Source organism: Microtus oregoni, unplaced genomic scaffold (assembly GCF_018167655.1).
Source record: "Microtus oregoni isolate MIOR12 unplaced genomic scaffold, Mior012 000018F_ref0000195, whole genome shotgun sequence".
NCBI lineage: Eukaryota > Metazoa > Chordata > Mammalia > Rodentia > Cricetidae > Microtus > Microtus oregoni.
In genome coordinates, this window is record NW_024543077.1 from 15,491,301 (window position 1) to 15,506,331 (window position 15,031).

The following is a 15,031-nucleotide window of genomic DNA, read 5'->3' on the forward strand; positions in this document are numbered from 1 at the left end:
CCAGTACCCTGCTCTACTCTTTTTGACCTCTTTGGTTAGTATAGTTACACACACACACACACAAAACCAAAAAATATATAAATTCAGTCTACCTAGTCCATTTAGTTTGCTCCTGTGTATACATTGTCTATGGGTGACCACTACCAGGTGTTAGGTAACCAATTAGGGAGTTCAACCCAGGGAAGATTGATTCTCTCTCTTTCAGTTATCAATTAATGACCATTGGAGTTTCTTAAAATATAGATTCATGGGCCCTAGAAAGTAAGTTGCAAACTCTGCAAGCATTTGGTATCAAGGAATGTGAGATGTCCATTTTCAGAGAGTGTAGCAAATATGGCAAACAAACAAAATACCAAATAAACTATCCTGATCCTATTCAATGAACGTTTCTTGAGCAATTAACTCTAATCTCTTTACCTAAGAAACCACTTTTAGGAAATAACTGTTTACTGACTGAGGGAGGCAAAGAGAGAATAACCATTGTTTCATTACCACGTAATTCTTAAATCATGCAGACGAAGAACGATAACGTGCTGAAACAGAAGGAGGCCGCCAACGCCGGCAGAGTGAACCTCTTGCAATTGAAGCAAACAGTATTACTTCGCGCACTAGACATGTTCTTTGTGAGTTTACATGGAGATTGATGGAGTCTGAAGACCAACTGATTTGCTGTAAAAGGGATGTCTTATCCCTACACTTCATAAAAGAAAATTTCTATGTATATTTGAGACTCCCTCAGATCTCAGTCAACTCTTCGTGGTGACCAAACAAGTGGTCACAAGCTCTGAAACAGCTGGGGTGTCTCTAGAGAATCACAAAATGTAGGGACTCTGCTTCAATCCCCAGGGGCGGTTACCCCTACTCTTAACCCAGGAACTTGCAGCTTTCTTTTCAGTTAATTTTGCTACAAGACTCTAAAACCCAAATTGCTTTCTTCTGCACAGCAAAATGCATCTCATTAGCTTTTCCACTAAGGCCAATTTATGTAAATCCAACATTATTAACTGAATAATTGAAGTGACCTTAGTTTGCGAGGAAGGAAATAGCGTGGCATTGAGGTATTGGAGAAATATTAGGACTTGAAGCATGCCTGCCTGCCCAGTCCCTTTTATTTCAAAAACAGCACGGCATAATGCAAGTTCCACACTAAGAGCCCTGCTGATCACCAGAGGGAGGTGGCTAAAACTCTAGCCTGTATTCAGGCTCTTCCCCTCTTTCTGCTTCCCAGTCACTGTGGGTATTATTAAAAAAAGCTGATATACTCTTGTAAAATTGAATATGCCACAGACTGCTATAAACATGTGACAAATAAATAAAAAATCAGAAAATCAAAGACTAGAGGATTTTATCTTCTTTCTTCCTGAGAAGCACTTATTAACATGACTTTTAGCTTGGAATTCATCTACTGGTCAGAAAGAAGCCACACCATATGCTGCCGGGGACCAACAAACAGGCTGCATTGTCTGATCTCTAACATCGAAACATTTGGTAGTCATACTTGCAAAAATAAGATACTAAGATGATTTATTTTTCTATTGACAGAATCCAGTGTTCCAACAGCTTTTCTGAAAAGAATTGAGATCTTGCTTTAGTGGCCTACTGAATCAGATGTCATAGCTGGAGCAGCAGTAGCACTGAAGCCTTCAAGGTGATAAAACAGGGCCAACACTCATAGGGAAAGTCCATGTACTGTTGTCAAACACTTGTAGAGGGAATCATGCACTGTGGATCCAACTCTGGATCTGGTGTGAGGAAGCACTACACGATCTATAAGGTCTGCGGCTGCAGTCCCAAGCACCTTTGTAAACCAGCCAGTTTTGAATCTTCCCGGGCAATGCTCTGTTCAGCCAGCTCTCTGTGATTTCTACAAGGATGAGTTGATCTCGAACACATCATTGCAGCCTTGACTGCATCGGTCAGGAGCATTCAGAGGAGTCAAGAAGAAAGGACATGTATGGTCCTGGGGTGGAAAGACAGACTTGCCTGTGTGCATGTGTCAATAAAACGGGGCCCACTTTTTGTTCTCTTTCTACCTAATCAGCTAAGGAGTCTGCAGTGTGGGAGCTAAACACTTTTAAAATGTGCATGCCACATACAACTCTCATGAATCAACCCACTCTTGGAAACATGAGGCTACCTGTGGAGCTGCAGGCTTAAGAGCAGCAGCTCCTGGCCAGCCTTTACAAGACATATTTTAACTAGGAATCTTTTTTTCCCCTTCCAAATCAACATAAATCTCTACTGCATCCCTAGGCCAGCAAAATTAAACTCCATGCTGAGAGCATGAAAAGCTAAGTTCTAAAATCGCCAAAGACACTTGGCAGGTCTTTCACAGGGCTGGGTATATATTTGAATTTACAGTCCTTGCCATCTGTCCACTTAGCTTCTTACCAGATTTTCAAATAGAAGAAAATCAGGCCATTCCCCAAAACACATTTAAAAAAAAAAAGACAAACATGGCATACTTATAATCTTAATACTAGGGAGGCAGAGACAGAAGAATCCCTTAGGCTTGCTGGACAGCTAGTCTACCTGAATCAAAGAGTTCCAGGTTCAAGGAAAGACTCTGTCTTAAAAAATAATGTGGACAGAGATTGAGGGAAGAACTTGGTATCAATCTCCGGCCTACACTCCCATTCCACCCCTACACACACACACACACACACACACACACACACACACACACACGTGTGCAGAGTTTTTATTGTACACATCATTCAGCTCACTTTACTTGGCATTTATGGGACACAGAAGTGATGAACATGCTTAACAGAAACCAACATTAAGAATGCTTCCTCACAAGGGAAGCTCTTTCTCCATTTGCCGAAGACTGAGATTTGGCCAGCGGTGGCACACGCCTTTAATCACAATACTCAAGAGGCAGAGGAAGATAGATCTCTGAGTCTGAGGCCAGCCTGGGCTACAGGGGGAGTTCCAGGACAGCCAGGGCTACACAGAAGCCCTTACTTGAAATGACAAACAAACAAACAGAGGGAGATGTTACAAAGCCCAGACATTGCTCTCTGGTAACCCAGAAAGACACAACCTTCCAGACACTGCTCTGGTAACTCAGAAAGACACAACCTACCAGACATTGCTCTCTGGTAACCCAAAAAGACACAACCTTCCAGACATTGCTCTCTGGTAACCCAAAAAGACACAACCTTCCAGACATTGCTCTCTGGTAACCCAGAAAGACACAACCTCCCAGACACTGCTGTCTTCTGCTGGCCACTGGGCATGTAGGATGACTTGGTAGGCTGACATGCCTGGACACCACCAAGCTAGTTTACAGTTCCTACCTGCAAAACAGTAGAGGTCAAAGAACTAAACTGTGAAAACCAAAGCTTTACTATGATAGGTCTGTGGCAGGGGCCAGACAGGAATCAGAAACCAATGAGGGCCCAGTGGTCAGCTTATTTTAAAACAGGGACAGGGCTTCTCCTTATCACACATAAAATTTTAAGAAGGAATAGAAGGAGTATTGTCAGAGTTGCCGATGCTTCATGGAAATCGAGATGTCCATATGAAATATCCTCATTTTAAAATGACAGTAAATAATTTTAAAAAAAATTTATTGGTCCGACAAAACAGCTTCATGCTCAAAAGGTGCAGGTCAAAGTGGAACTTTCCTAACATCGGTGATGAATTCAAGATCAGTTAAAGTAGACACTCGTGACTCAATGGTTTGCATGTGACCGCATCACTAATGCACATGACGCAGCGGAACTTGGCTCACAGCCTAGGTGGTGCCTGAAAACACTGACAGTCCTGATTGGTCTCTGACCCAGCCAAATGTTCGATGAATGCCAGAATAGCCCATGGAACTCCTAAGACAGTTTCCGGGGGAAATGAGGCTGAAAGACTTCAGTGAATAGGTCTCTTCCATGCCTATTATGAATATTACTTTCCAGTAAAGCAGCGTCTCTTACCTGTGCTCTCCTGAGAATGCCGGGCTTGTCAGTGCTTGCTGTTCGATAGACTTTTGCCATAACTATTGTTTTTCCCAAAGGCCCTCATACTGTCTCCAGCTTCCGGCTGCAATCTCACATTAGGGACGGTAAAAATAGAAGACACTGAGGAGAGAACGAGAAGGTTCCATTAACACAGCTATAAGCACGTTGACACCATTTCGTCTAAAGGGAAATGGAGACTACAGTGCAGTCTGGATTCCCAGCATGGGGCACACCGTGGTATGTGTTGGCATTTGAAATGCCAGTGGTCAAAAGCACACACACAACTATAAACATTTCCACACATACACACGTACACACATATCCACTTGCACAACACAGAGCCACAGATCCTGTTTCTATGATCTTAGAACACTAAACCTGGATTTGGAGACAAGCCTTTGCCATTCTTTCAGCCATTCATGACAGAAGTAGGCTGTTACTCTAACATTTCCTGGGAATCGTAGATTCCTACAGCAAACAAATCAGAGGAGAAGGAAATGCTGGCTTGCGACCTTCTGACTGTGAGGGGGACAAAACAAACAACTAAACACATCTAATAAATAATGGTAAGTGTTGTGAAGAAGGAAAGTAGAGAAGGAAAAAAGCAGACGTTGGAGAGACGGTCAGAGCAGTCCCTGATAGAGAAGGTATGTTTGAGCAGCCATGTGAAGGCGAGGGGGCAGACAAACCCGGAGGGGAAGCAAGCCCCAAAAAATGGAGAGAGGAGAAGCCAGAGCTGACTTCAGGGAGGCAGGGGAAGGGGTCTGAGCTCTTGTGAATATACAGGAGGGGAGCGGCAAGGTGAGCTGTGGGCTGGTGTGGCTCTGTGCAGGCACGGGACAGGAGCCGAGGAAACAACAATCGCCTCCATCACCCAGAAAGATGGTGTTGCCATTTACTCTCAATAGCAGGAATTCAGCAGGAGCAAGATGGGGTGAAAAGCTTGAGTCTGAATCTAGTAATCCTACCTTTTCAGTATCTACTATGAGAGTCAGGAGAGCGAGGACTAGGAATGGGACTTCAGGGGCCCCCAGTGTTTGGATGATATCTACATCTCGAGACTGGGTGGAATTACCCAGCTCTAGGGAGTGAGCCAGACCGGAAGGTCTAAGGAGGACACATTGGAACACTAACCATGTGCCTCAGCCTGCCAGCCTGGCATAGGAGAAGAGCTTGCAGAGGATAGACCTAGGAGATGAAAAGGAAACCGTGAAAGAATCCTGTCCAGGAAACCAAGTGTCAGCAGAAAGAGGTGGCAGATACTGTGTGAAATTCCAGTGACAGATCAACGTGAAAGCTGGGGAACCCCGCAAAGACAGAGGTGTTGAAATGGCACCATAAGAGCTATTGCTGCCTGGGGGGAAAGAGTCAAGACACAACGGGAAAGGGAAACAGCAAAGCCTTTTGAAGTAAGTGCGCTAGTGGGGCAGCTCGGTAATGCAGGAGCTTAATCCCAGCACTGCAAGGCAGATGCAGGCCAGGAGCTCTGTGAGTGCAAGGTCAGTCTATTGATACAGTGAAACTCTGTCTCAAATAAAGTTATTAATTAACGAAAGAAGAAAACAGGTGTGCTCGCTACACTCATAAAAAGATGGCGGCCTTGCGGTGTTAAGGTATTATAGAGGACCATGCGGGTAAAGCTGCATATTACATCTGGGAGGGTCCCTCAAGACTACCATGCCTTCCTCAGCTCACTCTCTGAATGAGAAGTGGAAAGCACAGAGGGACGAAGGCCCATGTCCACAGTTGCCTGACCAAGACCCGGGGAGCTGAACTTCCAGTCTGAGGTCCTGCTCAGTGATCTCCACACCGAATCAATTTGCCGGCCTTCTTTTAGGAGATTTGAGTTTTATGACTTAGCAAATGAATGTAATAAAATCAAGGACTCTGTGCTGTGAAGTATATTTTGTTCATTTACTTTGACAAGCATAGTTCAGCTTCAATTATTTATGTAACTTGACAGTATACACAGGAGAATGCGCCGTGGTGTGCTTGGGGAAAGTAATGAATTTCTTCTAAATGAGCCTCTATTTACTGCCCTGCAATTAAATCTTTTTGAAGAAGTAGAGCAAGGCTGCTGGGGTTTGGGGACAGGAAGAGAATGCCCTTGGTCAGCGTTAACTGTCAGGCAGATCCCTAGGCGATTGTTCAATTTCTTTCCCTTGATGTATTTATTTTATTTCCTACTTTGGTGACACTAATTCTTCACTTCTAAATTTTATTACATAGCCACAATAAATGTTCTAATGGGCTTCAGTGACCATTTGGAGAAGTCAGCTGAGTTTTGCACTTCCTAGCCCTGTTCCTGGAGAATCCAGATCAGCCGTATCAGCCCTATTATCTGGTCCCAAACAGCTCCACCGACTCCATGGATTCTCATACCTATGTGGGCCGCACACACATGGGGTCTGATTAACCAAAGCATGCCAAGGCTGGAGACCAGTATTCTCCTTTTAGCTTGATTTCAGGTTCTGCCTTAAGTTGTTTTGGTGTGGTTGTCTTGTGGACATTCTTCTATAAAGTGCTGAGAGCCATCAGAGACAAAGAGCTTTGTGGAATGAATTGGGCCCCCTTTCAAATTGATGTTAGTGGCCCCAGCCCCGATGTGTTGGTATCTGGGGATGGGACCTTGGGAGGTAATGAAGCTCAGAAGCTTAGATGACCTTAGGAAGGGAGTGGTCCTCACAATGGGATTAGTAGCTTTATAGGAAGAAGAGCAGAAACATGTTCCTCTCCCTATGAGGACCAAGCAGGGCAGGCCTCTGCCAGCCTGAGGACAGGAACAGAATCAAGCAGTCTATCTTCATCTTCTGTCTATCCCTGGAACTATGAGGATAAATATCTACTGTTTCAGCCTCCCCCGCTGTGCTAATTCCTCATGACAGTGTGAGCTGACCAAGATAGCAGGTTCCTCAGGCTGGGGATCAGCACCACCACTTGTGGACTCGTCCTTCTGTTGGTTCTGCAGTACTGGCAGGTCCATCCTCCCCCAAATGCTATTGAAAGGGAAGACATGAAGGTTCTGTGGCTGTCACCAACTCTGCCATTTGCCGGACAGTGAACTTTACAAAAAAACTACACAAATCTGAAGTTTTATGTGAAGACTGAAAATTTCCGAGTACAGTCAGTCAAGTACAAACTCACACAAGAGTCAAGCAGCCTAATTCCTGAAGTCGCATAAGTCTGGGGATTCTTTGTTTTGCAAACATGTTTACAAGGGCAGCCACGTTGTTCTAAATGGAAATGACTATAGTATTTAATACTGGGATTGTCCTTTCTTGCGAATGGATTTATCCTTCATAATGATTATCTTCTAGACGCAGAAATAGCATTTCTGTAACTCAAAATTGTTACCGGAGGCATTTAGTAGAATCTCGCTTTAAAAATATAATGATTTTTCATCTTTATTCTCCCCCCTTCAAAAGGTTTCACTGCTCGTGATGTTTAACGTTATGCAGAGACGTGTTTCTGCCAATGAATATCGCCTTATGGTTATGCTTCTGCAAATGGCCTGCTGTGAGCTGATAAAGGGATTAATGCAGCCAAAATTCTTAATCTGTGAAATTACAAATTAAATTCTCATATTAAAAATACCACCCTGAGGTATTTTTTGTGGTTTTAATTCCCCTCTGGTGTTCTGCATACATTGCACTTGTTAATGACGGGGGCAAGGCTGTCTCGGTTGGCAGTCTGCTGCTCAGTGATAATGTGTAGGCATTTACTCCCTTACAGAAACTGGATTTAACCACCGGCTGATAAACTAAGTGGCAAGGGGGTAATAAGTCCATATTAACAGGAAAGTACTACTACAGAATTCAGAATTCGCAGACCCTCAAAATTTGACTTAAACCCAGCCATCAGGTTGACTGGGATTGATATGTCGCTAAGGAGGGGTGAGATCAAGGTGGAAGCTATACCGCATGGGGAAAACAATCCTCAGTTCTGAAGTTCAGGAAGCCATACACTAATGATCCCATTTGCACCTTTTGTTTTTGAAAGTATAAAGATATGCATGATCAATTCACTATTTTGTTTTGTTTTTTCATAGGTTTTAATCTTGAATTTTCTTTAAAAGGTTGGGATCACTGCTGTAATAGATGGCAGATCTTTGGAAAGGAAGTAGTATGGATGATAAAGGAAATATAGGCTAGGAATAATTGAGATGTTACAGAAGATTTGTAAGCATAAGGAGAGAATTAGGTCAATACGTCTACAGTTACCTTAGGGCTACAAGAAAATGGATAGAAATAGTGTGAGATATCTATCTATCTATCTATCTATCTATCTATCTATCTATCTATCTATCTATCTCTATCACTGTCTGTCTATCTATCTATATATCTATCATCTATATCTATCTATCTATTTATATATCTATCATCTATCTATATCATCTCTATCTCTCTATCTCTCTATCTATCATTTATATCTATATATCTATGGATCTATCTATCTAATTTAGCTTGAGAAGGCTCAAGGGAATTGTTACATAGGATTTAGTGCCAAAATCGAGGGTGATTGTGACTGTTGCTATGGAGAATCCAATCCAATACTGCAGGGGTAGCCAAAACTCTTAGAGACAAAGGCAGTAACTTCACATCTACTTTTAAGTGACGTATGTACAGGAATTATTAAAACCATTACAAATATTTATGCATCTATGTAGTATGCTATTTTAAGGCAATCAGGAAAATATGTTAAGAAATATCTCTAATGGGTCTTTTGGAAAGAACATATCATCACTGAATAAATATATTCCTACTGCTGCCACAGTGTATTTTAAAATTTCACAAGAATTCTGTTTCACACTTGGGAAGAAAGCTGAGATCCGCCCAGCCATAAATCCTTCCCTGAATACTTTAAATGTAATTGGAAAAGTCTGTGCAAATATGAGCACTTCTGTAAAAACAAAACAAAAACCCACCCAGGAATGTGTTTTGTTTTAAAAAGATCTAGAGAAGAGCTGTCTGTACAAATACCAAGAGCATGTGCAGTTAAAATGAATTACATGTCTTCAGTTCTTACATGCCAGCTCAGTACATCAGCCAATTGCCAGCTCTGCTCTTCAGCTCCCTGCCTAACAGTGCTCTTTAAGGTTATTGTTACAACCAAGATGGTCTCTGAAAATCAAACAGAAATGAATCATTTTTCCTCTGTGTACTGCAGCCAGTTAAAATAGCACTGTGTACAGAAAGCACTAAATATGTAAATCATATTTTCCTTTGCCTTTATGACTGCTCAGATCATTTTTTGGACACACACATAATCAAATACAAAGACGTGCAGCTGCAGACTGCAGAGCAGAGATAGCAAAAAATGAATCCATTTTCTTTTTGTGTCTGGTAAGCTAGCAATTGAATGGCAGGACTCCAATAAATATATATACACATGATCCCCCTTCTGGCTTGAGCAATGACATTCTCTCTCTCTCTCTCTCTCTCTCTCACATACACACACACACACACACTCATAATACATACACGCGCACACAGTCTCATAACGCATACACATATATACATAACCCCATAGCAATATGCTTATGTACACATGAATGAGGCCATCTGTCTATATGCAAGCTACATATTGAGGACAAAGTGCTCTGATTGGACGCTGCAGATGGGCCCTACTCACTATCGGTCAGCTCCCATAGCCGCGGGGGCAGATCGCTGAAATACTCGTGGCTCAAGGCGGCCTGTGCAGATAGCCTGTTCTTTGGGGAACACTGTAGAAGCTTGGAAGCCAAATCTTCGGCATGATTTACATAGCTGAGCCTAGAAACACAAGCAAAAACACAGAAATCAGACCAAAGAAGAAATTCACTAAATAGGACCTCAGGTTTATGGCATGTTTTATATACTTCAGTTGGTTCCTGACCAGAAAAACAACTTAAATTACCTGCTGAAACAAACCAACCAAACTCAGATGCATCCTTCCAGGCTCTGTTACTCCACGCTGACCTTTTCTCTAGATATCCTAAGTATTGTTGACTGAAAATATTTTGACTGTAAGCAAAGTACTGATTATTTCAGAATGGATGAAAGTAAGTCCAGGAGTAGAAAATTAGAGAAGACAGTTTATCAAATAGTTGCCAACACTTCTTCATAGAATCTTTGTACAGCATTGCACATATGGACGCATTTATAGGAAATTAATACCAAATAACTGGGAGAATTAAAATAGAGCGGCTATTAAATTCTCTAGTTACTAAAATTACTTTTCCTCTAAGAATTTCTATTTTCTTGCCTGAAATACAAAATTACTGAAGCAAGTGTCCTGCCAAAATGTCAGCCATTCTGATACAAGCATCCAGGTTAACAAATAGATATGCTTATACGATACGGGGCAGAATCAATTCAAGATGACCTTTAAAACAACAGTAGATAGAGGATCCCTGTCTCTTCAGATTATTGGAGAGAAGGCTAGAAGCAAAGCCTTTGATGTGGTATAAGCTTTCCGACGTGCGGCAGCCATGCTCCGTCGGCCCGGCTTTGCTTTCCATGGAAACTATTCTGCTGGTCGGGGCAATCAGACAGGGCTAATTAACCTAACACTGACGATACCCCCTTTACAGAGAAGAGAGCATGTGTCAGGCACGTTCCCAGGCGCGGCTCCCATTCGCACACATATTACAGTCCAACAAGGAAACTACCCCATTTGACAGCGCGGAAAGTAGGTAGGAAATGGCGGTGGAATGCTCAATGAAGCGATCCATGCTCTCCAAAGGATTTTAGCCAGGAGTCGCTGTATTTCTGCAAGCAGGGCTAACTGCACCGACTCTCAGAGGCAGCCAGGGGAGGATCAGGGCCAAGCCACCCTGGGAGTATTTTTAAAAGTCTGGAAGGTACTGAGCATGGAAAATTAGTGCAAGAAGGGCACTCAAGTATCTCTGGAGCGGGTGTGGAAGGGGAAAGGAGGTGATGCGCTTCAGTCACAGGATGGTCCATGAGACCTCACTAAATTCTCCTATCTGAAGGCTTCAGGAATGGATCCAGTGTTGCATGGCTACTCATCTGTTTCTTTGTTTCTTTCATTTACTGATAGATCTGTGAACTGGTTTTAGAGTCTTTGTTGAGAGACATTAGTCCACAAGAAAAGGAGGCATTTTCAAGGTCCTTCTTCTTCCCCTTACAGATGGGCCAAGTCACCAACACTGTATCTTCCTGTCTCAAGTCCTTCTCACCCTTACAAAGCTGCCATTACTATTTCTAAATATTAAGTCTGAAATAGACAGACTTCACAATAAAGACACAATTATATCGAAAGTACTGTTTATGTATTAATATTACCACAGTGAACATTTCATTTCTATCAATTTTATGTTGCTTTGATAAAAAAGAGTCCAACTGGAATCATATCTGATTTTGAGATCTGACACAAATTTGTACAAATTAAATAGGTATCTTTTTGTTTTGTTTTCTTTTGAATACAGGAAATCTTTTTATTTTTCATCTTTTTCATTATTTTTACTGAGCTATATATTTTTTTTCACTCCCCTCCCTTCCTGCCCTCTCCCATGACCCCCATGCTGCCAATTTATTCAGAAAACACTGTCTCTCTTAGGGTCCTCTTTGTTGTCTAGGTTCTTTGGGATTGTGAATTGTAGGCTGGTTTTTCTTTGCTTTTTGTCTAAAAGCCACTTATGAGTGAGTACATATTATATTTCTCTTTCTGGGTCTGAGTTACCTCACTCACTATGATGTTTTTAAGATCCATCCATTTGCCCACAAATTTCAAGATGTCATTTTTTTTCTGCTGTGTAATACTCCATTGGGTAAATGTACGACATCTTCTTTTTCCATTTTTGGTCAAGGGGCATTTAGGTTGTTTTCAGGTTCCGCCTATGACAAATAATGCTGCTATGAGCATAGTTGATCATATGTCCATGTGGTATGAGCATCCTTTGGGTATATACTCAAAAGTAGTATTGCTGGGTCTTGAGGTAGGTTGTTTCCTAATTTTCTGAGAAAATACCATACAGATTTCCAAAGTGGCCATTCAAGTTTGCACACCCACCAGCAATGCAGAAGTGTTGCCTTTACCCCTCAACCTCTCCAGCATAAGTTGTCATCAGTGTTTTTGATCTTGGTCATTCTTAAAGGTGTAAGATAGAACCTTGATTTGCATTCCTCTGATGACAAAGAATGTTGTGCATTTCCTTCAGTGTCTTTTAGCCATTTTAGATTCATCTGCTGAGAGTTCTCTGTTTAGGTCTGTACCCCATTTTTTTTTATTGAATTATTTGTTCTTTTGATGACCAATTTCTTGAGTTCTTTGTATATTTTGGAGATCAGCCATCTGTCTGATGTGGGATTGGTGAAAATCTTAAGCTTTAGAAGTGCTTCTTTTACATATGAGGGTGCCCATGTATTTGGGGCATAGAGATGTTCAGTATTGCAGGTCTAGACCATTGTCTGTATTCCACAATCCCAGTTTCACGTGATGATGGAAGCTCAGTGATTCTGCTCAGCATTCATTCACCTACTCTCTCTGAATGGCTCCTACAGTGACAAGATTTTGCCATGGGAACAGCTTTAGAGATGTAAACAGTACTACCTGGTTTCAGGAGAGCCAGCTGATATAAATGACAGGCACACCTTACATGCTGGGCAGGAAGGAGACATACTTGCTGATCTGGGATTCCGTTAAGCTTTAGGCCCACAACACTGCCTATCACAGCCCATAGGTGCTCCATTTGGGCTTACTCACTGTGTATGATGAGCTGCTATGAAAATGACTTTAAGTGTCCTTGTGATAGGATGGAATGTCCTTTGGGCATATGATCAGGAGTGGTATAGCTGAGTCTTGAGGTAAACTGATGCTCAGTTCTCTGAGAAGCCGCCATATTGATTTCCAAATTAGTTATAAATGTTTTCACTCCCACCAGCAGTGGAGGAGTGTTCCCTTTGGTCTACATCCTTGCCAGCATGAGCTGTCATTAGTACTAGCCATTCTGACAGGTCTAAGATCGAATCTCAGAGTCATTTTGATTTGAAGTTTCCTGATGGTCAAACATTTTTTAAGTGGTGCTTGGCCGTGCCATTTGAGATTCCTCTGTTGAGAATTTTCTCTTTAGATCTGTACCCCATTTTAAAACTGGATTATTTAGTTTGTTGATGTCTAGTTTCTTGAGTTCTTCATATAGTTTGAATATTAGCCCTCTGTCAGTTGTGAAGTTGGTGAAAATCTTTTCCCATTTTATAGCTGCCCTTTGGTCCTACTGACTGTAGAGTCCTTTGCCTTACAGAAGCTCTTCAGTTTCATGAGATTCCATATATTAATTGTTGATCTTAATACCTTTGCTATTGGTGTTCTGTTCAGGATACATCTCCTGTGCCAATGTGTTCAAGGCTATTCCCTACTTTCTCTTCTATAAGGTTCAGAGTATCTGGCTTTATGTTGAAGTGTTTGGTCCACTTGGACTTGAGTTTTGTGCAAGGTGACAGATATGGTCAATTTGTATTCTTCTACATGCTGACATTCAGTTAGGCCAGCACAATTTGTTGATGATGCTTTCTTTTCCACCGGCTATGTCTGGCTTCTTTATCAAAAATCCAATGTTCATCCGACCACAGGGATACTTGTTTAAACATGTGCATTGTCGTTATATTCATAATAGCCAAGAATTGGAAACAACCTAGATGTCCCTCAACAGATGAAAGGATAAGGAAAATGTCTGGCTTCTTTATCAAAAATCCAATGTTCTGCATGCCTTTAATCCCAGCACTTGGGAGGCAGAGGCAGGCGGATCTCTGTGAGTTCGAGACCAGTCTGGTCTACAAGAGCTAGTTCCAGGACAGGCTCCAAAACCACATAGAAACCCTGTCTCGAAAAACCAAAAAAAAAGAAAAAATCCAATGTTCATAGCAGTGTAGATTTATATCCAGGATTCCATTTGATTCCTTTGATCAATGTGTCTGTTTTTTATACAAATACCACGTGGTTTGTAACACTGCAGCTCTGCAGCACAGCTTAAAATCAGGGATGATGATACCTCTAGAAGTTCTTTTATTTTATAATATTGTTTTAGTTATCCTGGGTTTTTTGTTTTTCCATATGAAGTTAAGTACTGTTCTTTCAATGTCTGTAAATAATTGTGTTAGAATTCTGATGGGGATTACATTGAAACTGCAGGTTACTTTAGTATGATGGTCATTTTTACTATGTTAATCCTACCGTAGATCCATGAGCATGCATGAGCTTTCCATCTTCTGATATCTTCCTCAATTTCCTTCTTCAAAGACTTGAAGTTTTTATTATACAGGTCTTTCACTTGCTTGGTTAAAGTTATTCCAAGACATTTTTTATTATTTGTGACTATTTTTGAATCGTGTTGTTTTCCTGATTTCTTTCTAAACCTGTTGGTCATTTGTATATAGGAGAGGTACCGATTTTTTTGTTTGTTTGATTTAATCTTGCATCCAGTGACTTTGCTGGAAGCTGCTTATCAGCAGTAGGAATTCCCTGGTAGAATTTCTTGGGTCTCTCATGTATACTATAATATCACCTGCAAATAAAGATACTTTAACATCTTCATTTTCAATTTGTACCTCCATGAATTGTCTTATTGCTTTCGCAAGAACTTCAAGTACTATATTGAATAGATATGGAGACCGTACACAGCCTTGTCTTGTTCCTGATTTTTACTGGAATTGTTTTGAGTTTCTCCCCATTTTAATTTGAAGTTGGCTATAGGCTTGCTATACTTTGCTTTTATTATGATTAGGCATGTCCTTTAATCCATGATCTCTCCAAGACTTTTATTATGAAGAGATGCTAGATTTTGTCAAAGGCTTTTCCAGCATTTAATGAGATGACCATGTGTTTTCTTTTCTCAGTTTGTTTTTATGGCAGATTGCACTGAAAGATTTTTATGTGCTGATCCATCCCTGCATCTCTGAGATGAAGTCTATTTGATCATTGTGGATAATTTTTGATATATTCTTGGATTCAGTTTGCTTGTGAATATTTTATTGAGTATTTTTGCACCAATGTTCTTGAGGGAAATTGATCCTTAATTCACTTTGTTGAAACTTTGTATGGTTTGAGTATCAGAATGACTGTGGCCTCATAAAATG

At 41.3% G+C, this 15,031-nt stretch overlaps 1 protein-coding gene across 8 annotated transcripts in view; it reads right to left on the reverse strand.

Annotated features, from left to right (window-relative positions):
* LOC121458907 (cyclin-dependent kinase 14) overlaps positions 1-15,031 on the reverse strand; it is a 530,655-nt gene that overhangs the window by 74,384 nt on the left and 441,240 nt on the right. For all 8 annotated transcript variants that reach the window (XR_005975885.1, XM_041668286.1, XM_041668287.1 and 5 more), the window contains 2 exons: positions 9,588-9,727; positions 3,933-4,076 (listed from right to left, as the gene is read on the reverse strand). Coding sequence is in view for 7 of the 8 variants with exons in the window: in XM_041668286.1 (XP_041524220.1) it covers positions 3,961-4,076; positions 9,588-9,727 (256 nt within the window). In the remaining variant the exon portion in view is untranslated. The remainder of the gene's footprint in view (positions 1-3,932; positions 4,077-9,587; positions 9,728-15,031) is intronic.